We start from the raw sequence: 24,541 nt of genomic DNA on the forward strand, positions 1-24,541 counted from the left end.
GGAAGCGCAGTGGGGCAGGGACCTGCCTTTATGTTTGTAGCTCTGACAGTTGCCAAGTTTGTTAATGGCGTGACATCATTATACCACTTTTTGTGCTAAAATTCTTCTTGAAGGAACTTTATTCTAGGTGTTATGAAAAAGTTAGAAGTTCCCAATAATGGAAAGTTATGCAATAGGAAGTACTGATCTTTTTTTAAAACACCACAAATATTGCACAAGTGCTCCTTAAAGTGAAATGATTTGCTTAGTTAGTAACAAAATAGAAAAGAGTCCAGTAGCACCTTTAAGACTCCACAACTTTACTGTAGCATAAGCTTTCGAGAACCACAGCTCTCTTCATCAGATGCATCTGACGAAGAGAGCTGTGGTTCTCGAAAGCTTATGCTACAATAAAGTTGGTTAGTCTTAAAGCTGCTATTGGACTCTTTTTCTATTTTGCTACTACAGACTAACATGGCTAACTCCTGGATCTAAGACCTTAGTTAGTAACGTATGTTATCCATGTCTTTTGGCTGCTTGAAGGAGTCGCTGTGAACCAAAACCTCATTTGCTTTATAAGGATTTGCACAATAAATCTTGGAATGGACGCCCAACCAGAGGCTAGCAAGCAACGTAGCCCTTTGGTTTAGCTGGAAAACTTAATGCACACTGGACAGAAAGGAGTACAAACCCCAAATCCAAGGACGGGCCCCTCCTGGTGGGTGAGGGGTGGGTGAGGGTCTGTCTCTTTCTTTCTCCGGCTCTGGTTCTCTTGCCTGGGGGTGAGTGCTTAGAAAGTCCAGCCTTCCTGATGCTCCTTTTCTGGCAGATCCAAGACCTGAAGCAGCAGATTCAAGATCGAGAGGAGGAACTGGCGCGCCTTCGCCTGGGCACGGTGAGGAAGGCCTGGCTTCCAGCCGGGGAGAGCAAAGGTTGAGAAGAGCAGGGCAGGAGAGAGGCCCTCCCTGAGCTCTGTGCAGGGGGGCAGAGACAGCACCTGGAGAGGCGGCTGGGGAGTGTTTGCCATGGGCAGCCCTCCTCTTCCCGGGATCCCGAGGGGTCTGGATGCCAGCAGAAGGTCCTTTCTGATCCCCTCCCACGCTTGCCCCCAGGGAGTGACCGACTCTGAGAAGCGGATCCACAACCTGACCGCGGAGAATGAGGGCTTGAAGCAGAGCCTGGGGGTCGCCCAGGGCCTCTTGCAGCAGCTGGTTTCTGCGTCAGCTCAGTCCCCAGCCCCGGTGGCCAAGGTGGGCCCTCTCTCTTACCTCCCTGTGTGTGCCCTTGTGGGGTATGTGGGGGGGGGGGTGCCGCCACCATCACTGGGTCCAGGTGGGAAGGCACTTGCAAGAGTGGATTCTAATCCTTCATCTGCTTTGTGCTGCTGCGGAAAACCCGGTCCGCTGTGGACGCAGCAGCAGGGCACCCCCGAGTGCAGAAAATGCCTGGGGCAAGCGCGTGCCGTTCTTCCTTGCCCCGCCCTCCCCCTTAAGCCAGAAGGGTCATCGTCAGGTGCAAGGACTGAGGAAACACCTGCCACCTCTCAGCTGCAGCAAAGGGGAAGTGCTGGCACAGCGCCCCGTCCCTGAGGACGTGGCAGCAACTTGGGATGTGCCCTTGCAGAGGTTGGCATGCAATTACCCGCTCTGTTTATTTGGCAAGTTCTGAAACGGCATGACCAAGAGCAGCCGGTCCTTGTCCCCGAAGAACTTGCAGCCTGACAAAAATGTTTTAAATCGGAGATACCCAGGGGCTCGGGAACTACACGTGGCTCTTTGAAGCCACTTGTGGCTTGTCTGAGCAGTATTCCCCAATGTGGCATCTATGCCATGTTTCAGGAGAGTGGGCAAAGTCATTGCCCAAAGGGGCTTGTGGTTGGCAGGGGTTTCCCGCCTTGAGCCATCCACCGCTGGAGCATGAGACAAACCTACATACTCAGAAACACACTGGTAACCGAACAGCTTATTTAATATTAACAGTTATACCTTATATAGTTGTATATGTGTGTTTGGTGGATGTGGTGCCACGCTCAGAGCACCCAATAGTCAAGTGGCTCTTTTCGTTAACGGTAATTGCAAATGTGGCTCTCCATGAGCCACGGAGTGAGTACCACTGTCTTAAATAAAGGCAAAATATTGGGGAGGGAATGGCTTTTCATGTTAACAGTCTACTTAAATGTAGGTATTGCAGGATTTCAGCACAGGTGGCAGCAAGAAGTGGGTGATGATCCGCTTGCCCACGGCCAGGTTCAGAGGTCTTGAGCTCTGGCCTGCATAAACGCAAAACAGCCATTGGAGGGTAATGCTGCACTGTCCTGGGATAACCGCAACACTCTTTCCAGGAGAACGAGGGCCTCCGGGCCAGAGTGCAGCAGCTGGAAGCCACCCTGCAGCAGAAAGTGGAGGAGCTCATGTGCCTGGAGGTACAGATGGATAGGCTACAGTGGCGCAAGGAGGAGGAGGTGCGCCACCTGGATGAGCGCCTGCGTGGGCTCCAGCTGTCCCTGGAGGCGCACAAGAACCAGCCGCCTGAAGTGCAGGTGAGGGCAGCTGTGGTCCCCTTTCTGGTCACTAGGGGGCGAGCGCAACCGAGTCTCCAAGACGGCCGAGCACCTTTATCAGGGCATCAGCTTTTGCCAGCCAGAGCCCAAGCGGGCAGAGCTCTCTGCATTGTGGAGGGATGTCTGTGTGAGTCTGTGGAACAGTTTGGAACTGGGGGTGAGCAGCGTAGTAGCCAAGTTTATAGAGGACACGAAACTATTCAGGATGGTGAAAACCAAGGCCGACTGCGACAAGCTCCAGGATTTCCACAAATTGAGGGAGTGGGCAACAGTGCGCCCAATGAAGTTCAATGTAGGCAAGCGTAAGTGAATGCAAATTGGAACAACCCCCCCCCCCCCAACTTCAAGAAGATGCTAATGGAGTCTGAACTGGTTGAGACTGATTCCCTTGTGATGCTTCCGCAGAGGGCTCCGACCCCTTTCCGTGTCCTTAAGGTTTGGGTGGCTCCTGCATCCCCACAGCTAGCCCCTGGTGTAGCTAAGTTGTTCTGGGCACCGCCGGGGTCAGCTGCAGGGTGGAGTCTCGGGCAGCAGGTGTCTCTCCAGGTTGCTAGAATGCCTAAGAATCAGTTCACACAATCGTCTGTAAGATGTGTTAAATTTACACTTCACAGTGGGCTGTAGAGGTGATGCCTGGGTCCAGACTGTATAGGCAAAGGTGTGTATCACGCTCAGGTGCACTCAAGAGGGAGCCAGTACTGGCTGTGGCAAAACTTTCTGTGACAAATTCAGGTTTGCCCCGCATAATCCGTGCAAAGGTCCAAAGCGGTACCAGGTTCTGGTCTCTGCCCACTACACCCGCTCTGATGATCCATGAGGACCAGTGTGGTGTAGTGGTTAAAGTGATGGACTAGGATCCGGAGGATCCAGGTTCGAATCCCCACTCTGCTTCGGAAGCCGAGTGGTGACCTTGGAGCAGTCACATACACGCGGCCTAACCTACCTCACAGGGTTGTTTTTCTGAGGACAAAATGGAGGAAATGAGGATGAGGTATGCCGTTGGGGAGAAAAGCCGGGTATAAATGAAGTAAATCAAATAAATAAATAAATGACAGGTGTGAACAGGGAGCTTGACTCCGCTGATGGCTAATCGGTTGCCTGTGGGCCCTGGATGGAGTTGGAGGGCGCTTGGATCGGGCTCAGGGTGTGGGTGGAGACCTCTCAGGGGTGCCCTAGTGTTTTGCCACCTTGAGTGCAGTGATGAAAAAGGCCTGGGTAGCCAAGTCGTTTAAATCAAGGCATGTTCACAAACACCCCAGGGCCTCCCAATGTATGGGACAGAACCATGGCCCCTCCTAGCAGCTGGCTGGCTTTTGCCCCCCCCTAGTACATCACAAAGACGGTGGAGGTGGACTCGGCGCGCACCCTGCAGGGCTTGGCCGAAGCAGAGGAGCGGAACAGGGCCCTGATGGCGCAGCTCTCCAGCCAGGCCGAGCGGTGCCAGCAGCTGACGGAGCAGCTGCAGAACTCGGACGAGGTGGCAGCCGGCCTGCGTCACAAGGTGAGGTGGGCCTGGGATCCAGTTTCGCTGTGCAGAAGCCGCATTCTCAAGACTGCATCAGAGCTGCCTGCTTATCCTGGCCGCAATGGGCCGTGCTTTCGAGGAACGTGCCAGTGTAGGCTTTGTCAATTGGAGCACTGCTTTCAAGTTTGGGACAGAACTAATCCCGCAGCCCTCTGTTCTGGCAAGGCCATATCAAGAGTGTCAGGAGGGCGTGGAGTTGAGGACACCTCCCCTGGATGCTTCTTGGACAGGGGTGCAAAATGAGTATCGAAGGTCATGTAATATATTGGCATTTGTTAAAATCATTTTAAAGCTGGTCATGTTCTCCTGCCCAGAGGCTTAGAGAGGGCAGCAGACCAGGCAGAACAGCACAGTTGTAGCTTCTCCTTAGGTTTAAGGCCCTTAACGGACTTAGACCTGCATATCTTCGGGACTGTCTCTCCTTGTATGTTCCCTGGAGAGCATTAAACATCTGCTGGTGGCCCCTGGCCCCAAGGATGTTCGCTTGGCTTCAACCAGGGCTAGAGCCTTTTCAGCTCCGGCTCCCGCCTGGTAGAATGCTCTCCCAGTTGAGACCTGGGCCCTGTGGGACTTAACTACTGTTGTTGTTATTGTTAATAGTTTTAACTATTGTATTTAAATTGTGGCTTTTATGTTTTATGATGTTGTGACCCGCCTTGAGCCCGCTTGAGGTGAGGGCAGGATAGAAATCAAACAAAATAAATAAATAGCTGTGGGTCTGCAACCCAATGTGCCTCCTACATGCTTACACATCTATTATGATGGGGTGTCTCCTTGGCAGATTTCTGCCTACGAGGCCGAGATTGCAGGACTACAGCAGGACCTGGTGCGTGAGATCAACCAGCTGGAGGCGCGGAAGGAAGAAGCCGTCCGCGAGGCCTCCAGGTGCTCCGAGCAGCACCTCCAGCAACTGCGCGAGCAGCTTGCAGGTAGGGGTGAGCTGAGGTCTTGCCTGGGGTCCCACCGAGTGCCGGGAAGGCAAGCCTGCGTCTACTGAGCGAACTGCCTAGGGATGAAGGGGAAAGGACGTGCTCTCGGGGAGGGGGGCCTCTTTCGGGGAGGAGGGAGAAGGCAGGGGCTGGCAGGGGAGTCTGCCTTGTGTGGTGCCCCCAGCCCTTCTGCCTTCTTGCTGCCAAGCCTGTGGCCCCAATTTCTGTCCAGGCCAGAAGGCCTGAGAGGCACGAGGGGTGGGACTGGCTTCCCAGGATGGCACCTGCTGATTAATGGGGCACTGCGCTGGAAGGAGCAGCCTTTGGGGCCGGCCTGGGTGAGCAGGCATCATAACACGTATCTTTTCCCCCTCCAGAAGTCACAGGCAGCAGGTGAGTGTCCGAGAGCCGGTGTGTTGGACGCTGGCTGAAGAAGCAGGCTGGTGCCAACTCTGGGGCTGGCACCGATTCCTGCATTCATGCCCAGTTTTTAAATAACCTCAGCAGAGTTTTGCTGTCCTCCAGAAGGACCCCTGCCCGAAACAAGCCCAGTTTTTACAAAATCTTATGCCTGAGCCTTGAGCTGTGGCAAACATGAGCCAGGGGAGCCTGCTGGTGTTGGAGTGGGTTCCAGGACTGGCTGTGGGTCTTGGGGACTTCTGGAACATGGAGACTGAGTGAGGGGCAGTGGCTGGCCTTTCTCGAGGGGGGGTTAACACTCTGACTGACGGCTGGGAACGGAACTTCCGTCTCTTGAGTTGACAAGGAGGCTCGATGGCTTGTGCGTGTGTGCCCCCATTTTCCCTGACAGTATGGTGTAGTGGTTAGGTGGCTGGGTTTGGATGTAGAGAACCCAGGTTCAAATGCCTGCTCAGTAAAGAAGTTTATTGGATGGCCTTGGGCAAATATTTTTAAATGGTAATTTATGCCCTGAGCCTGTTCACGGGAAGGGTAGGATATAAATCAAATAAAACAAACAAGCAAACGTTCTCTCTGAACCTAGCCTACCTTGCAGGCTTGTTGTGAAGGACGTTCACTGTGCTCTGGGAGGAAGGGGCAGTGTAACAAATGGACATTCCCCCCCTTCCAGGTGTGCGTCAGCGTCTGGACGCTCTTCAGCCCCTCTTGAGGGGCATGAAGTCAGACTACAACAGCTTGCGTGGACAAGTGCACAGTTTTGCCGACTGCTACGAAGCTGCACTTGGTGAGGCCCGGCGGCAGGTGAGCATGGCTGAGGTGTGGGTGCTCTTTGCATAGGGCTTCCTCCCCTCCCATGCCTCCACCTTTGAGCTGAGAGGGGCATCCCTGCTGGGGCAGGACTCTTGTGTGGAAAGGGAGGGCAGGAGGAGGGGGGATTGGGGAGGTCCAGGGGCTGCAGCTGCCCCACAAGCACATATGTAAAGATTTCTATCTGAAGGTCAATGCAGGTGGGGGGAAGCTCATGTGCAACTGCTTCCTTGGCTGTGCACCGTCCAGCCTAGCTCTCTTGCACCCTCCAGATGTGCTCGGCCTTGGACGAGGCTTCGCATGCCAACCATCTGCTGCAGGGGCGCTACCAGCGAGAAGTGCTGCTTCGCAAGAAATGCCAGGAACAGCTGCTGGAGCTGAAAGGTACCCAGAAGGCAGTGGAGGTGGGAGGGGGAGGTTTTCCTGAGGAGATGCCTTTTGTGCTTGGAGCGGGTCAGGATCCTTCCCCTTCAGTTCCTGGGAGAATCCCCCCCTCTTAGCATCGTGGCTCTGGTGAAATGATGTTTGCTTGAAGCCGAAGGTGCCACCCTGAGTTGCTAAGCAAAAAGGGCGTGTGGGGTGTGTGCTCGTGTCACGGTCAGCGGCCTGGGACATCACTTTGATAACCACCCAAGTCCTGCCTCCTGGCTCCTGCTGCCCCTGCCTCCCAGTGCAGCCTCTCCACCTGAAGGCTAAACTGGGTGTGAAGGGCCATGGGGGAGTCTGTGTTTTAATGAAAAGAGAGTGAGCAGGTGGGAGGGGGGGGCTAAATCCTGCCCCCTCCTTTGCTCCATGTGTCTTTCTGCTGTCCCCATTTCCCCCTCTGCTTAGCTCTCCTACAACAGGAGCTCCGTTTTCTTTACAAAACAGATCCCCTCCCGCATTTTAGGTGGATGTGCGAACAAACCCGCATCTGATTTGTCTCCTTTATAGCTCCCCCCCCTTCCTTTTCTGGTTTCTGCTCTTCGGCAAGCCCACCACACAAGGAGCGCCTGCGTAATACAGGGAGTGGGAAATTCCTCCGAGCAAATCATCCCATTTTTAAAATTTATTTTATTTTTATTTCCCTTTCTCACTGAGACTCAAAGCAGATTACACAGTGTTGAGTATACATCTTTGCTAGACCAGCACTGCCGTCCTAAACAGAGTTACACCATTCTAAGCCCATTTGATTTCAGTGGGCTTACCCTGGTGTAACTGCTTAGGATTGCGCTGTAAATTCTTTTATCTTTTTGTTGTTTTTGTTATTTTGTGCTTTGTTCACTGATTGACTAAATAGCCTATCTTATGCCTGTAACCTGCCCAGTTTTACTAGGATTCTATTCTAATTTTAAAAAAACCAGCTTGCTGATTGACCAAATGGTTCTTATCATCCGGTCCCAGAGACAGAGGTGGACTTTAAAAGACACTAACGATACTAATAATCTAACAAGCAGAAATCTGAACAAGAAATCCGAGTGTGCAATACGAACAAGGTTAGAATGTTAGACGTGATAGCGAATGCAGAAAAATGATATGATATCAGTATAAAATAATGCAGTGACAGCTGGATATTACATAGGGCAGACTGATAATACGTCCTTACATGGCAGTTCTCCAGGACCAGCAATTCACGCAGGTTCGCTCTCCGTGGTGCCTGCTCCCTCCGGAAGCCACCTGGCCAGTCGAAGTCCCTCCACCGCCCTGACCTTGACCTGTTTGGCACTCTCTTGTCTGCCTTTGATGCACCGCCCCTTTCCTCCACCCTTCCTTGATCAGATCAAAGTTATCTGCCCCGATCTCCCCACCTCCCTCCTCCGCTCCACCCGCTCCTCCTCGCCTTTCCTTCATTTCCAGCTGGTATTTTGGCCAAATGAGAACCTTTCTTTGCAATTTCCTGCCATTCCCTTGGGGCCTGCAACTTCTGGGCGACCGGAGCAGAGTCCCTTCCTGGCAGGGAGGGGGGAAGCAAGGTCCCTGCAGCGCCTGCCTTGCCCCCAGGGCCTTCAGGTGAGGTGACCCCTCCACTGTCCACATCTGACCTCAGAGTAAGCCCACCCTCAAGGGGTCACCTTCAGGGCTGTGCCGTAGGGACTGCTCAAGGAAGCAGACTGAGGTGGGCACCAGTGCCCTGCAGTGCCTTGAATGCCCCCCAGATGTTAATGTCACAGAACTGCCACCCCCGCCCCTCTTGGGGATGAGCCATCCGTGGCAGAAGGCCGGAGGGGCTGTGTGTGTCCCTTCCTGGGATGACAAAATCTGTTGACTTTGGTCACTGTTGACTTTTGGGCCTCCAGATAGTGTATTGGTAGTGCCAGGTATAATCGACTCCTCAAGCCCAGGCAGGGCATGCATAGTCCAGAGGCATGGCTGGGAGGCAGCCCGGCCCTGGTGGTTGTGCCAACGCACCTTCTGTCTGCCCACCCTTTTTAATCCTGCCTCCAAGGAGCTCAGGGTGGCAGATAAAGTTCTCCCCCTTTCATTTTGTCCTCACAACAGCCCTGTGAGGTGGGTTAGGCTAAGAGAGACAAACTGGCCCCAGGCCACCCGGAGACTTTGGATGGAAGGGCGGGGATTGGGGTCCAGGTCCTGGCCCGACGTCCGAAGCAGCCCACTTCTCTTTCTGCAGGAAACATCCGGGTCTTGTGCCGCCTGAAGCCGCTGACCAGCACAGACCGGCAGGAGGGAGAGGCGGGCGCCACGGTGGGCGCTGACCCGGCTGACGACGGCTGCGTAACAGCCTGCTACAAGGGCAAGGAGCGCACCTTCAAGGTGGACAAGGTCTTCCTGCCCCAGGCCGCCCAGGAGGAGGTGAGGCCTCCAGAGCCATGGCCCCTGCCCGGGGGTGGGGGTGGGCTCTCTGCCGACGGCTGGGGGTGGGGAAGGGGCAGAGAAAGAGCCTTCCAGAAGGGTCGGTGGTCTAGGATGGCTGGGAGAGAAGCGTTTGGGAATCGCAGGGATATTCGGTGGAGAGGGCCTTTTCCAAGAGGCAAATATGCTCATGGATGGCACCCTGAACAGTGGGGGGTTCTGGAACAAGTGGGCCAAACCACCAGTCAGGTGTGCATCCTTTGGTCAGTAAGTCGGTCAGTCGGTCGGTCTTTCTTTCTCCATCTCTCACACTCACACACAGACACAGAGTTTTTTTGAAAGAAAATCTGCAGGGGAAGGCTGGCATCTTGGGCAGAGAGAGAAAAGGGGGGATTCTTAACCCTTTTGCTGTCAGCCGTTTGTCCCCTCAAAATTGTCCTTGTATTTTTTGTGTGTGGGGGGGGGGGAGACTCCTGGAGGTATTTTGATGTGAGAAATGACTGGCAGGGAAATGACTAACGGTGAAATCCTAAGCAGAGTTGGATTGCTTAGGATTTCATTGTAAAAGACCTGAAATTCCCTCCCCAATCAAGATTCCAGAATTCCAAGGGGGAAAGAGTCGTGGAATGGAGCGGAGAGGTCTGGAGGGTTGCTTCCACATTGCGGGGAGAGGACTGCGTGTCCTGGAACAGCCTGGAGGGAGAACCCTTTGGTGACTTCAGTGTCTCCCCCAGATCTGAAGGAATTATGGGGGGGGGGGCTCTTGCCTTCAAGACGGCTGAAATCCCACTTCATAAACTAGGGCAGGTTTCCAAGAAATATCTGTGTGTCTTGGGTGGGGCAGGGTATCGGCTGTAAAGGTGTAAGACCGGAGTCCCTCCCGACTCCTCTTCTTGACCCCCCTTCCTCACCAGCTGTTGGGGGGGGCAGATGACAGGACTGTGGGAGAAGCCTGGGCTGCCGGGTCTCCTACTTTAGGGGAGATTTAAGAAATATGTTTAGAGACCCAAGTTGCCATTTCAATGGAAAGTTCTCAGCCAGCTGCACGTGGGACTGGGGGATTGTTCCAGGGCCGCAGGGTCCTAGAGAGCTGCAGGCAGGCGGGTTCATGATTTGGAACAGGCCTTGTAGGGGGGAGAGGTTGGTGTTCCTGTCCAGTGCCACATCGGGCACTCTCTTGGTGTGGATCTGGGCACCCACTGCTTTGTGATACTTAGGTGCCCACGTGGGAAAGAACTCCGCACATCAGCCGGACGGCCCGAGTTGGGGGTGCCGCTGCAGCAGGTAGCCGGTTCCTTCTGCAGCCGATCCCTGCATGGTCCGCTGCCGTCTTCCCAAGTCACAAACAGTTCAGCTCCGCTCCGCTCCACGCCGCTGCTTGGTGCTGGCCCTCACACCCGCTTCCCAGCTTCACTGCTGCAACTGTGAGGGAGGGCATCGCCCCCTCACCCCCTCACCCCCTCTCTTTGCCTCTGCAGGTCTTCCAGGAGATCGAGCCACTAGTCATGTCTTGTCTGAACGGCTACAACGTCTGCATCTTTGCCTATGGACAGACGGGCTCAGGCAAGACCTACACCATGGAGGTAGGGGCTGGCCTTCTGCCCCGTAGCCTCTGCAGGCAGAACTACCCTTTGCACGTGCGCATCACGCCCACGGAAGCATGCGTGCATGGCCCACTGCCGTGCAGCCCCTTGCAGCAGCTCCCCCAAGTTTGTAGCCAAGAGACGTCTGCGGTGGGGGCCTCAGTATCTTAATATGCTTTTTATGAATTTGTAAATCCTCACTGTAGTGTGATGATGTTTTTGACTAATGTAATCCGCCCTGAGCCCAATCGCAGGGAGGGGCGGAATAGAAATACAATGAAATAAATAAATAAAGCTGGGTTTGAGTGCAGTGGGCACTTGACCTTGGCAGCCAGGGGCTTAGAAGGTGGATAAAGTGAAGGGAGAAAGAGAGCTTTTTCTTCGTCTCCCACAAGGCTAGAACTTGGGGCACCCCTTGAAGCTGATGAGCAGAAGATTCAGGTACAAACAAGAATGCCTGGCCTGTGGAACTCCCTGCTTCTGGATGCGGCTGTGGCCATTAACGTAAAAGGAGGATCTATGCATTCCAGCAGCAGGGGCCATCAATGGCTTTTTGCTGTGAGGACGAAACAGAACTTCCATGTTCAGAGGCAGTTTGCCTCTAAGTAATATTTGAGGAAGGCAGTAATATTTGGGGAGGAAGTTTTGGGGCTCCGTGCCTTTCCTGGAAGCATTCTAGGGGAATCTGGCTAGCCGTACTCTGAAGCAGGGCGTTTGAATAGGAGACTATTAGTCAGGTCCCACGTGGCTGCTTGTGCGTTCTTAAAGATGGAGGCATGACCACAGGGCACAACTATAACCAGCTCCAGCACTGCGCAAGTTCAAGCCACTGCCCAGGCCACGGATGTGTGTCTGGCACTCCAATAAGCCCCAGACCCAGAATTGTCCCTTGTCCACTTTTCTGGCTGTTTTGCTGGTACTTGGCCTAAAAATAAGATTAGGCAACTTCATGGAGGGTGGATCCACCCGTGGCTTTTTTAGCCACAAGGACTAAACGTGTGCGTATGTGGTGTGGTTCGGTGGAAGAGCATCTGCGTAGCATGCAGGTCTCGGGTTCAATCCCCGCCATCCCCATTTAAAGAGATCAGGGGGCAGCAGTTGTGAAAGACCTCAGGCTGAGAATCTGAAGAGCCGAGCCCCTGCTGGTCTCCCTCCACCATTGCCCACTGCGACATTTCATGTGTTGTGCCAAGGGTGTGCAAGATGCTGCTGTGACCTAGAGGTGCAGTAGAGAACTTGAAGGGGGTTTTGTTACGAGAACAAGGAGTGGTGGTGAGTGGGCAGAGGGGTAGGAGGTGGTGGCCCCAGGAGGATTTGCTGGGAAGGAGGGCAGAGTTTCTAGGCTAAGACCCGGCTCCCGGTACGCCCCACTCTCCGTGGCTTTCCCTTGGGGCATAAATCTCAGGGCCCCTTCCTTGTGTTTGCTTCCAGGGTGTTCCCGACAACCCCGGGATCAACCAGCGGGCACTGCAGGCCCTCTGTCGAGAGATGGAGGCCAAGGAGGGGGCCTGGAAATACACAGTCAGCCTCAGTATGGTGGAGATCTACAATGAGGCAATTAGGTAAGGGGGCTCCCGAATGCTCCAGGGGTCTCTTCAGAAGCGTCCGTTGCAGCACTGCGCGCAACAGCACAATTGCAGTCGCTGGCAACAGAGTTGGCTTGTCCGCACAGGAAAACTCCGTGGCAAATGATCGCTATAGCATTGTGTTAGTTCAGCATCCGGTGATGTGTGGGTGCAGCCCCCATTCTCCCGGGGAAGGCTCATTGCCGCAAGCCTCTTTGATGTCTGGAGGCAGCTAAAGGCCACTGGGGGGAAATGGAGAAATCCTTGGCCCTGAGAGGCCATGGCCAAAACGGTACGAAGGAAACTCTTCTTGCCTTTCATCTGTCGGCCATGGCTCTGCCACAAGGAAAATGCATCCGTTTCTTGGGCTAGTCCCATGCCCTTGAGCCTACAGACACTGTGATATTTTTTTTTGTCTTTGTAAAGCACGTGAGTCGAGGCAAATTGCTACAGTCAGGCTTTCCCCTCCAATCCTTTCTATGACGCTGAACCTGGATGCCTTTAGGGGATAGCAAGACAGTCCATAAATCAGCTAACTGTAGATGCTGACATGAGCAGAGGAGTTTGTCCTCTCTTCTGGGTTGCTTCTCATTTTAACCTCTCCCAGTGAGAAGAGGTCGACTGTAAGAGCATGCACGGCTGGACTTCACTGTGAAATCGTCTTTTCTTTGCTGGCCATGAAGGTTACCTTCTGATGCACATCGTTCGCACTAGAAGTGGGTTGAACCCTGCAAATGCCACTGAAAGGGCAGCGAGACCTAATTTGTGCTAATGACTGGGAAGTTAATTGATCCAGAATAAAATGTTTAAGATGGGAGGAATCATTTCTGCGACCTGAGAAAATTTACAGTGTTCCCAAAACTTTTCCAGCTGGGAAGGCTGTTAAGACGTGCTGGGGAGATGCTGGTCTGCCTTTAGTGACCCTAAAAGAGGGTTGGGTGAGTGATGAAGACAGAACAGGAGGCAGCTGTAGCAGTTAATGTAGCCAAAGGGAGAATGAGCTATATCGTGACTGCCCCTCACTGCACCATTGCACAGCATAAATGCTGTATGGCTGGGTGTGAGCTCCAGAATGTCGCAAACTCCCAACACTGCAAACTCTCAGCAGGGCAAATCCCCTTATGCGCCCATTCCCCAGTCCCTGGCAGTTTCAGACCTGTCCTGCCACCATGGTTGGTTCTGCTGGGGGGCGGGCCCTGTGTGCGTGAGGCATGGAGGCCAGCTGCCTTTCAGGGGTAATGGAAGAGAGACGCTACTCTGGTGGTCCTGACCAGAGAGCACCCCCTGGAGGGAGCGGGGGGGGGGTCAGATCTGAGTCCCAGGGCCTCTCCTTTCGCTCTTCCTCTCCAGGGATCTCCTTGCCAAGGATCCCCAAGAGAAGCTGGATATCAAGTTGAACCCGGACGGGAGTGGCCAGTTGCACGTCCCAGGCCTGACCAGCGTGGAAGTGCGCAGCTTCCGAGAGATCAAAAAGGTATGGGTGTGAGGTTCGGAAGAGGCCAGGTGGGGGCTTTGGGATCTCTTTAGGGCCTTCGGCCCACCCTCCCATGGTACTAGCACCTGGGAATCTGTTTTAAGTTTGGAGATTCAGCGTCACATCTTCGATTTGCCATGAGGACTGCAGGGTGGCCTTTTAGCAAAGCCGAGCCCCACAGGAAACAATCGCTTTGAGCCAAGGAGTGGGGCAGCCAGAAATGTAGTGCTGTGTGCACATTTGCCAAGGCTTGGAAAACCCTCTCCCCCCCCCATGTTTGGGCATCTTAGCCGTTGTCTCCTTCCTTGATTCCTCCCATAGCATCAGTGCTGTCCTGTGCGTACTTACTCAGGAGCAGTTCCCAGTTAGCCACCTGAGTGAATGTGCACAACATTGAGGCCCCAGAACAAGTACGTCTTATGCAGATAATGAGATGGCTTTGCGGGGTGATTCTCTGACAGCGATTCTGCAGTGAGAATCTCTGGGAGGTTCACCAAAAGCCGAGCCTAAGTCCCATCCAGAAACATCCACGAATCATTGCAAGTCTTTTTCCAACTGGGATGGCACTTGGCTTCATTTTCTCCCTCCAAATTGCTTCCAGCATCGTGGGGTCACATCCTGCCAGGCCTTGGGCCTCAGTGGTCAGTTGCCCTAACCTTTTAGGTGCTGTGGCCTCTTCTCCCAGCTATAACAAAATATTTTAATTGAATGATCACAGTGGAAACGTGTCAGAGAAGGCGGGCGTTGCGTGCTTCAGTGAATTATTTCATAGAATCACAGAGTTGGAAGTGGCCATACATACCTCCGAGTCCAACCCCCTGCCCAGTGCAGGATCAGCCTAAAGCATCCCTGACAAATATTCCTCCAACCTCTTCTTGAAAACTGCCAGTGAGGGGGAGCTCACCACCTCCCTAGGCAGCTGATTCCACTTTTGAACTACTCTGACTGTGAACTATTTGCCCATTTAAGCAACTGAGAGTAGGTGTCTGGCCCTGGGTCATTCGAGCACCTGAAGGAAGGAGCAGCCCCTCCTTGCATGACTTCTGACAGGTGGAGCCAGGCTATGATGCAATTTCTAAGAAGCATGTTTTTGGAAAACGTGTTATAACCCAAGCATTGAAGTCCAGTTAACCAAACAAAAGCTGGAAGCAGTCCAGCCTTCCCTGTGAAAATGGGTCTAGACAAACTCAGTGGATAAGTCCATGGTGGCTAAGCAGAACCTCCATGTTCAGAGGCAGCGTACCCCTGAATGACAATTATTGAGCGGGGCCTTTAGCCTTCTACTGTAGGAACCAGCTTGCTGGACAAGATGGCTCCCATTGGGTCTGATCCTGCTGGGCTCTTCCCTCCCAGTGCCCTGTGGTTGTGGCAGCTGCTCTGAGGATTGCGCACGGGCTGATTGGGGGGGGTTGGCAACCCACTCCCTCTCCCTAAGGCTGATGTGGCACCCCCCCCTTGCTCTGGCCTCTCAGATGCTGTCCCTGGGGAAGCGGAACCGGGTGACATCTTCCACCAACATGAACGAGCGAAGTTCCCGCTCCCATGCTCTGCTCACGGTTACCATCACCAGCACTGAGCTGTCCAGTGGCACCAAGGTCACAGGTACAGCCGCCTGCTCCTGGGATCCCATCTGGACTGGGCCAGCACCCTCCCCCCCCCCAAACACACCCACCCACCAAAGGTGGAAGGCTCTCACTTGTGGAGCATGGGCGGGTGGGCACCTCTGAATTGAAGTGGAAATGTTCAGAGCCTCCTGGGGTCGCTGGCACCTTTGGTCTCTGACCTTTCAGCCAGGATGATTTTACAGCCTCGTTTTTGTGCGAAGGAAAACGCCTCTCCTTCAGAGGGGGTGGGAACAGGCAGGGGGCATCTGCCCAGCCTGGCAGCCCTCGGTGGTTCCTGGGGGAGAGCATGGGCCTTCCTGGCACGTGGCCGGTACAGAGGGAGCCAGCACCTGCCCAGCCACCGGCTACGGCTCCACAGGGAGGCTTGCAGCACTGAGAATTGTGTTTGCAGAGATGCCTGGAACGGTGGCAGAGCTCTGGCTTGGGATAATGTTCTTGGGAGGTTTGGGAGCAACATCTGGGGAGGGTGGGCTTTGGGGGGGGGTATAGTGATGTAGAGTTCATCCTCCAAAGCTGCCATTTTTCCCCAGGGGAACTGAGCTCTGTGTTCTGGAGATCAATTGCATCTCCAAGAGGTCTCCTGGCCCCGCCTGGAGGCTGGCAACCCTAGCCGTAGTGCCCTGGTTTTTCAGTGGCGTGTCTCCAGATACTGCTGAGTGCCTCTCGCTGTCTTCCGTGCTCCCTGCCCTTCTCCCGCTGCTCACCCCGTATCCGCCTCCCTGCATCCTGCTGAGCGCGTTCTTGGGGCTCCGGTGGTGGCCGCCTGCAGCAGGTGCATCGGAAAGGCCCCAGCGGGAGCGCCCCCAGCTCAGGCCTGCCCCTCCTTCCCCGCCAACCTCTCCTCTCCTCACTCCAGGGAAGCTGAATCTGGTAGACCTGGCCGGCTCCGAGCGGGTGTGGAAGTCCGGCGCGCAGGGGGAGCGGCTGAAGGAGGCCCAGAACATCAACCGGTCCCTGCTGGCCTTGGGCGAGGTGATCCAAGCGCTGCGGGCCAAGCAGGCCCACGTGCCCTTCCGCAACTCCAAGCTCACCTACCTGCTGCAGGACTCCCTGGGCAAGGGCAGCAAGACCGTCATGATGGTGCAGGTGAGGGGCAGCACCGGGCCAGGTGTGCGGCTCCCTCCGGGTGGGCTCAGGCTGGGATGCGTGGCACAGAGAGGCCGTGGGGAGGAGGGCCTCTTGCCCCTGCTGGGAGGACTTCCCACCGGCCCGTCATCTTCATCCTGTGTGCAGGCTATGTTAGCCGGTAGTTGCAAAATAGTCAAGAGTCCAGTAGCACCTTTAAGACTAACCAACTTTATTGTAGCATAAGCTTTCGAGAGCCACAGCTCTCTTCGTGACGATGCATCTGACGAAGAGAGCTGTGGTTCTCAAAAGCTTATGCTTCATCCTCTTGGTTTTCAGATTTCTCCATTGGAGAAGAACGTGGGGGAGTCCATCTGTTCCCTCAAGTTCGCCCAGCGGGTGTGCAAAGTGGAGCTGGGCCCAGCCTCCCGACGCATCGACGCATCGGCCCAGCGGGACGTCTGAGCCCCCAGAGCCACATCAGTGGCTGATGACTCGGAGAGCAACCAGAGACCTTGCGCAGAGAGAGGCTGGTCCTGAGCACAGAAGAGACCCACCCCGCCCCATTCAGCATGAGTGCCCATTCTCCCCGCTATCCCACGGGGGCTTGGGAGTCGCAGCTGCATAGAAAGCAGCTCCTCGTGGCTCTCCCCCCCCTCCTCATTTTGCATTGTACTAAGAACCCCAAAGCCTTTTCCAGCGAGGTTCTTGGTGCTACTAGAGGGCCACACCTCTCTGCCCGGCGTCTTGCTGGCTTCCCTTCTCCCCTCCCAGAGGACAGGGGCACCATTCACTCCTGCCTGTTGCTGGGGAGTTGCTGCGGTTTTGGCCACTCCTACCCCAGTTGTAGTGTCCAGTGACACGGGCACGCGAGGCCCTTCTGGACCAAGATCCTGACCTGCATGTCTGAATGCATGTGCCCGGCTCTCTCCCCGGGCCTTGTGCTTAGGGAGGGACCTCCCTCTTGTCTGCCTGGTCCCACGTTTTACAAGTCCTGCTCAGAATAGCCAGCTGCAGAATAGATTGAGCTACTGTCGCATTGTGGTTAAGTAGCTGGTTCGAATGCTGCTACTACCATGAACTCTGCAGGTGGCCTTGGGTGGGCCACTTTTCTCAGCCCAGTTCCCCAGCAGGAATAATGATAACACTGACTTTCTTGACTGCTCAGAGTGGGCACTCATCTGTCAAGAAGGGATGTATACAAGTGCAGTGGTTATTATTGTAAAGAGTCCCGTAGCACCTTTAAGACTAACCAACTTTATTGTAGCATAAGCTTTTGAGAACCACAGATGTCTTTGTCAGATGCATCTGACATAGAGAGCTGTGGTTCTCGAAAGCTTATGCTACAATACAATAGGTTAATCTTAAAGGTGCTACTGGACTTTTTACTATTTTGCAACTACAGACTAACATGGCTGTTACTATTCACGGGGGCTTGCAGTCAGGCCAGTAGAATGTAGCCCCAGAGGTGAACTGCCACTCAAGCAGGTCTTAGCTGGGGATTCCAGTCCAGCTCGGGGTCCCGCACTGGGGCCTTTCCACTCGACTTCTGCAAACTCCCTTCTGTGCTCGTATCCAGGGTGATTCAAGAGCAGGATTTGGGGCTTGCAAATAGATTGCATGGGGGCACTTCCAAGCCCCCTGAGTGATTACTCTGACACCAGGGAAAATGAGAGGGGGGGGTCACCTCCCTTTCCTCTTGGCGGATATCCAAGCCTCCTTTCCTGTGGCACTCTACCCAGCTCCCCCCCCCCCCGCCGTTTTCTGTTCCTTAAACCAGAATTCAGCTTCCTGCAGAGGCTCCCTTTACCCCACCCCGCCCTAGAAAAGGCTGCTGCTCTCTGGCAGTCCTCTTTGGAGGCACCCCTTTTGGGCTTCTTTGGGGCAGTGCTTGCCCTCATTGCAAGGAAGAGTTCCTTTCCCCCCAATGTTAAGGCTCCCCCCACCCTGGTGTGGCCCAGCGTCCCTCTTGCGTTCAACCTGTACTTGGGACCAGTGGAGAGGGGGAAAGGAGGCTGTGTTGCTCGACTCATTTTCCAGCCTCCCTCTCTCCTGACCGGCTCCGTCCTAAGCGGATCCCATTGCTGGCTGCTTTCCAAGGCAATAAATGGGAGTCCTGGCACCCTCTGCTGTCTTCTTGACTCTGCGCCTTTTGGACTCGAGTCTAAAAACCTGCAGGGCTCTATTCACCCTTCAAAAGGCACAGGGCGGCTTCTGGAGAGAAATCGGTCCTACCAGCTGCCTTCTGCCAAACCTCTCTCCTTCTATACCATTGCACCAACTGAGCATGTTTGGCCCATCGTCCAAGCATCTGAATCAGGTTCCTGAGAGTCACATCCTATGCAGAGCAGCTCTTCTCATTGAATGTGCCCCTCCCTTAATCTTTATTTGCCCTCCAAGGACCCTAGGCAGGCACGGGGCAGACGGATCTCAGGGTAGGCTTGCCACTTCTCCTGCCTCGGGCGGGCAGATGCATGCCTTGCTTGGGGCGAAGGGCCTTGCCAGGATCTGTCCCCCTGAGGTCAAAAAAGCCTCCCAAGTGCACCTGCTAGCTGAAGCCAAGCAAGGCTGTAGCGGGGGCTCTGAGGAGAGACTTCCCCCTATGAAGAAGAAAGATGGGGTTGACTGGTAAGAAATGCCTTGCTAGAATTGGACACAGCAGCAGTGTGTGCCGCCCTCTGGCTTCCAGGCTTCCCCCCACCCCATGTTGCCTAAATCTGGCAATACCACAGCTGGAGGATGGGCGGTCGGCCCCCCCCCAAACCGCAGTTATGGCCGTGTCCTGATCCTGGCCCCAGAATGGGCCTTCGGTGACTGCTGCAGTGAAACCGGCTTCTTTGGCATCCGTTGCTGCTTTCACAAGCGAGCGGAGCCTGCGAAGGAGCCATCCAGTCAGCTGCTCCCATCACCCCCACAACACTTCCTAGTGTGAAAGAAACCCACAGCCCTGTTGTCATTGAGAGAATATATTTTGTGCAGCTCCAAAGGCAAGACATGGGATCAAAACGGTATGCCTAGAGAAGGCCCTGCCTGCAGGCTTACAGTCTAAACACAACCTGAAACGTGGAAGAAACACGGAGGGGAGATGAGCACAGCGCTGGGAGGCCTGCCGGAGCACCAAGGACTCTGGAAGGCCGGGACGGCGGAAGGGCCTGGCCCAAAGGAGAGGATCGGTTCCCTGCAGGGGGAAGGGGGGGAAGCAGCCACTGGCCATGGAAGTCACACACCCCACAAGGCCACTTTTGTGTGCAAGTAAAAGACGGTGCATTTCCTCCTGTTGAATTCCCTGGGGGAGAAACCAGTAATGTTCAAAGCCAGAGGCAAAAAGGTGCTCTTGGTGTCGCGCTGGTAAGGACACACATAATATAATGAATATAATTCCAGGGGGTAAGCTCTGTTAGTTTGTTGGAGCAAAACTACACTGGAATCTGCTAGCACCTCAAAGACTAACCAAGTTGATTTTGGCCTGAGCTATGAGCCGCTTCCTCAAAAGCACAGAGAAGGGAGAATTTTCAAAGCATCCTGAGTGGAGTCTACCAGCGACCGGTGTGTTTGCTCCCTCCTCTTTCAGCCTACGGGCCATTGCTCTTCAGTGTAACACGGAACAAGCAAAGCTGCTTTCGTTGGGCGGGCGTGGGAGGGCGTGGAAGTAGGGCTGAGACAGCCAAAGTTGCCACGGGGGGTGGACTCTGGGCTGAGGCCCTGTAGCATCGGCAGCTGCGTGAAACAAGCTGGTGTTCAGCAGGGTGGGAGCACCTGGTAGGGGGCAGCAAGCTGGGGGTGCCAATCCAGGGGCATTTGTGTCTTTACCGGCTTGCAGTGCAGCTTCTTGGCCCAGAATGTGCCCCAGAAGAGGGATGGTGCGTGGCGCTGCTCCCCTGTTCCAGTAGGCAGAATCCATGTAGGCTGAGGGGCTATACTTGCAGCTGGTTGGGGCAGGCATCGGTTGAAAGGCAACGAGAGGCGGGAGTGGACAAGGGGCCACCACGCTGGAGGCGATGTTGGCAGTGTACGGGGAAGGCAGCTGGCCCCAGGGCATTATGGGTACATGGCACAGAGCAGGACTGGGAACCAGGCAGCAGGCCTCGCAGCAACAGGCACGGAGAAGCTGGGGAGGGCTGGTTGGAGAGCGGGGGGCCAAAGGGCTCCCTTCGCTTAGGGAAGAAGAGGAGCCAGTCCGAGGCGAATGGCCCCGGCTGTCTGGGACTGCAGCATGTTGGCAGGGCGAGGACTGAGGAGCAGCGCTTTCTGCTTCTGGGTTCGAGTCCACCCTCTGCAAGTTTGGCAGCATAGCTTCGATTGCAAAAGAGCTGCCCCGGTGCAGCTTGGAGGCCTCTGCCCTACCTCTGACAGCAAGGGGTAGAGAGACGGGCGGTGCCCGGCTGCCAGGCCTGCGCATAGCTGTGTAGGAGTGGCCATGGAGCACGTAGGGGGTCAGGTCGTGGATGAAGGTCACCTCCTGGCGTGAGATGGGCGTGTTCTGCAGTTTGAGGGCCTCTGGTGGGATGCGGTCCACGTGGACGGTCCAGAAGTTCCCCTTGGCTTTGGGCTTGGCCGGATCCTTCAGCAGCTACAGGAAATGGAGAAGGTGAAAATGAGGGGCTGAGACTCCTTTGGGGACTTGGATTAACTCGTGTTCCTTTTTCATGGGGGGGGGCAGATTCCTCGCCACAAAGTCTGAAATCACGTTAACCCTTCTGTGCTTAACATTTTAAAAAAATGCATCACATTACTGAAAAAACCTGCTCTGTTCATATTATCATGGCTACACAATCTTTTAGTAGCCAGTTTGGTGTAGTGGTTAAGAGTGCTGGGACTCTAATCTGGAGAACTGGGTCTGATTCCCAGCTTGCAGCCAGCTGGGTAGCCTTGGGTCGGTCACAGCTTCTTGGAGCTCTCTCAGCCCCACCCGCCTCACAGGGTGTTTGTTGTAGGGATAATAATAACACACTTTGTAAATCACTCTGAGTGTGGCATTAAGTTGTCCTGAAGGGCAGTATATAAATTGAATGATGTTGTTATTCCTATTCTTCTATGGGAAACGTACTTAGAATGATCAGGGGTCTGGAGACTGAGCCCTACGAGGAAAGGCTGAAAGGCTGAGGGCCTTGGGAATGTTTAGTTTGGAGAAGAGGAGGTTGAGGGGGGAAGGCTGTCATTTGGAGGAGGGCAAGGAGCTGTTCCAGTTGGCAGCAGAGGGTAGGACTCGAAGCAACGGGCTTCAATTGCATGCAGAAAGATACTGGCTGGATATTAGGAAAAACTTTTTCACGGTCAGAGTAGTTCAAAAGTGGAACCAGCTGCCAAGGGAGGTGGTGAGCTCCCCTTCACTGGCAGTTTTCAAGAAGAGGCTGGATGAATATTTGTCAGAGATGCTTTAGGCTGATCCTGCACTGGGCAGGGGGTTGGACTAGAAGGTCTGTATGGCCCCTTCCGACTCAGTGGTTCTGTGATCTTTCCAAAGGGCTAAGAGCAATGGTTTTCTCACCATGTAGGGAATGCATTTTATGTGCAGCAGTGGAGAAGGCTTGAAGACAGAGTCCTGTTGGACTGGAGCTAAAGGGGACCCCCCTCACTCGGCAGTCTTTGCAATCAGGCCAGCTGGGCTGTTCAAGGAGACTTGCATGCAGGGCAGAAAGGCAAGAGGCCACCTCCTCTGTCTCCATCATTTGCTACTGAGGGGTAGACGGTCTTTGAACATGGAGGTTCTGTTGAACTATTTAACAGGCATCTTCTACAGGAGTTTAATTCAAACTCCTTGAAGAGAATTTATGGTGGGGTATGGACGACATATTAAAGGAATGCACAGACAGAAATGCATGATTGGAAAACAATCCCTGCTCGTTCCCAGGGGAAATCACAGGAATCTCTGGACTCCTGCCCAGCTTCTTACAGGGTGAACATATATGAAGCTGTCTAGTGCCTTTAATAACAACAACATTTGATTTATATACCACCCTTCAGGACAATTTAACGCCCACTCAGAGCTGTTGACAAAGTATGTTGTTATTATCCCCACAACAAACACACCCTGGGAGGTGGGTGGGGCTGAGAGAGCTCTGGAAGAGCTGTGAACCAAGGTCACCCAGCTGGCTTCAAGTGGAGGAGTGGGGAATCAAACCCGGCTCTCCAGATGAGAGTCCTGCTGCTCTTAAGTGACTGACCCACGGTCACCCAGCTGCCTTCAAGCGGAGGAGTGGGGAATCAAACCCGGCTCTCCAGATGAGAGTCCTGCTGCTCTTAAGTGACTGACCCACGGTCACCCAGCTGGCTTCAAGGGGAGGAGTGGGGAATCAAACCCGGCTCTCCAGATGAGAGTCCTGCTGCTCTTAAGTGACTGACCCAAGGCCACCCAGCTGGCTTCAAGCGGAGAAGTGAGGAATCAAACCCAGTTGTCCAGATGAGAGTCCTGACACTCTTAACCACTACACCAAACCGGCTCTTTGTGGCCAGCCTGTTGCCTCATCAAGTCAAGACCAGTCTGACCGGGGTCCTCCCCTGTCCTGCTACTGGAAGATGAAGGTGTTGGAGGCCGAGCCCAAAGAACACTGGAAGAGCTATTCCGGGCCAAACCAGAGAGGGTGCATCACTCCAGCATCCTGTCTCTCACAGCAAAGCAAGAGGCCAAAGCTTCCCCCAGCCCGATGCTGCCTCTTTGCTCCGGCGTGTAGGGGTTTGCAGCTGGGATGTCTTGCCCCCATCTTCGACCCCAAACAGGATCTTTCACCCCTCCATGTGCTGGAGGGGGACGAAAAGAGAAGAGTGCCTCTAGGGAAAGGGTCCTGGGCCAGCCTCCCCTTCCACCCAGGGTCTCTCAGCCCCTTACCATGGAGAAGCAGTCGTTGGAGGAGAGGTTGTGCCGGATGGAGTCCTTCCAGCCCTGGTAGCTGTCCTTGAAGAAGGGGAAGAGGGTGCTGATCTCCTTGATGATCTGAAATAAAGAGAGGAGGGGGTAACTCGGGCCAGGCAATTTTAGCCCAAAGGACATGGCAGGGTTGCTTATGTTGATCCAGTGGGGTGGAGACTGGCTGTGTTTTCTGGGGTGGGGTGGGGAAAACGACACTCTACACATGCCCAGAGTCACCATCACCTTCATTCCATAACCAAGGGCAGTAAGGAAATACTGATATTTTGAAGGCCAGGGTGGAAAACACAAAGGTCATTTTCCTGATTGGATAGTAAAGAGTCCAGTAGCACCATTAAGACTAACCAACTTTATTGTAGCATAAGCTTTTGAGAAGCACAGCTCTCTTCTGGATGCTTCTGACGAAGAGAGCTGTGGTTCTCGAAAGCTTATGCTACAAAAAAGTTGGCTAGTCTTAAAGGTGCTACTGGACTCTTTACTATTTTGCAACTACAGACTAACACGGCTAACTCCTCTGGATCTATTTCCTCATTGGTTAACACAGGGCCCAATCTGCCAGGCAGATCTCCTGTGCCAGCCCACGGACATAAAAGGGGGGAGTGCCAGAGCGACTCAGTTGTAAAGTAAGGTTCGGGTCCAGCAGCATCTTAAAGACCAACTAGATTTCCAAAGTATGAACTTTCCAGAGCCAAAGCTCCCTTCATCAGATGGAGAGAGTTTTGATTCTCAAAAGCACCTGCCCTGGAAATCGCGTGGGTCTTTGTGGTGCCCTTGGACCTGGCTCTTGCTCTTCCGCTGCAGACCAACAGCGCTACCCACCTGAAGCTATCAGTTGCTGAGGGTAAGGAAACCGGCAAGGGGGCTGCACCTTGAGGCCAGCACACACCGGCAACACCTGCCCATTAGCCGTGGCAATTCAACTGAGCCTCCACCTTCCAAGGCAGTGTACCTCTCAATACCACTTGCTGGGCTTCTGGGAAGCATCTGGCTGATCCCTTTGGGAGACGAGACTAGATGGCTCCGGCGGTCTGACCCAGCAAAGCCGAGAGGCTGGCCTCGGGGGGAAGGAGTGCCCGCACGTGCGCAAGGGCTGCGCCCGGCCTGCCTTCGCACAGCAAGGCGCTGCCCGGGGTCAGCGGGTCCCTGGCATGGGACTATTTCACTCCCCTTCCTCGTTCACACTTATTCAGGAGAAATTTGCCGGGGTAGCAATTAGGGGCTTCGGGGAGGCTACCGGGAGGAACGCGAGCCTGCGCTGAATGGGCTTTCTCCCAGGTAAGTCCCCTGCGACCTTTCCCGGGCAGGCGCTGAGCAGTCCAGGCGATCCAGCTCTAGGCCAGGAAGGCGCCCGGTT

The 24,541-nt window shown here is 54.4% G+C and overlaps 1 protein-coding gene across 2 annotated transcripts; it reads left to right on the forward strand.

Annotated features, from left to right (window-relative positions):
* The first annotated feature begins 975 nt into the window (after positions 1-975).
* KIFC2 (kinesin family member C2) lies at positions 976-17,503 on the forward strand. 2 transcript variants are annotated; one of them, XM_054984322.1, is made up of 13 exons: positions 976-1,229; positions 2,321-2,518; positions 3,867-4,040; positions 4,846-4,993; positions 6,084-6,214; positions 6,493-6,604; positions 8,829-9,010; positions 10,489-10,593; positions 12,025-12,155; positions 13,509-13,632; positions 15,105-15,234; positions 16,114-16,343; positions 16,662-17,503. In XM_054984322.1, exons 1-13 carry the CDS (start codon positions 1,005-1,007, stop codon positions 16,785-16,787), a joined length of 2,016 nt encoding a protein of 671 aa, XP_054840297.1. In that variant the 5' UTR covers positions 976-1,004; the 3' UTR covers positions 16,788-17,503. The 2 variants fall into 2 exon arrangements, with proteins under 2 accessions (XP_054840297.1, XP_054840298.1); XM_054984323.1 differs by lacking the exon at positions 3,867-4,040.
* The last annotated feature ends 7,038 nt before the right edge of the window (positions 17,504-24,541 follow it).

The sequence above is a fragment of the Eublepharis macularius genome, chromosome 7, assembly GCF_028583425.1.
Source record: "Eublepharis macularius isolate TG4126 chromosome 7, MPM_Emac_v1.0, whole genome shotgun sequence".
NCBI classification, from domain to species: Eukaryota; Metazoa; Chordata; class Lepidosauria; order Squamata; family Eublepharidae; genus Eublepharis; species Eublepharis macularius.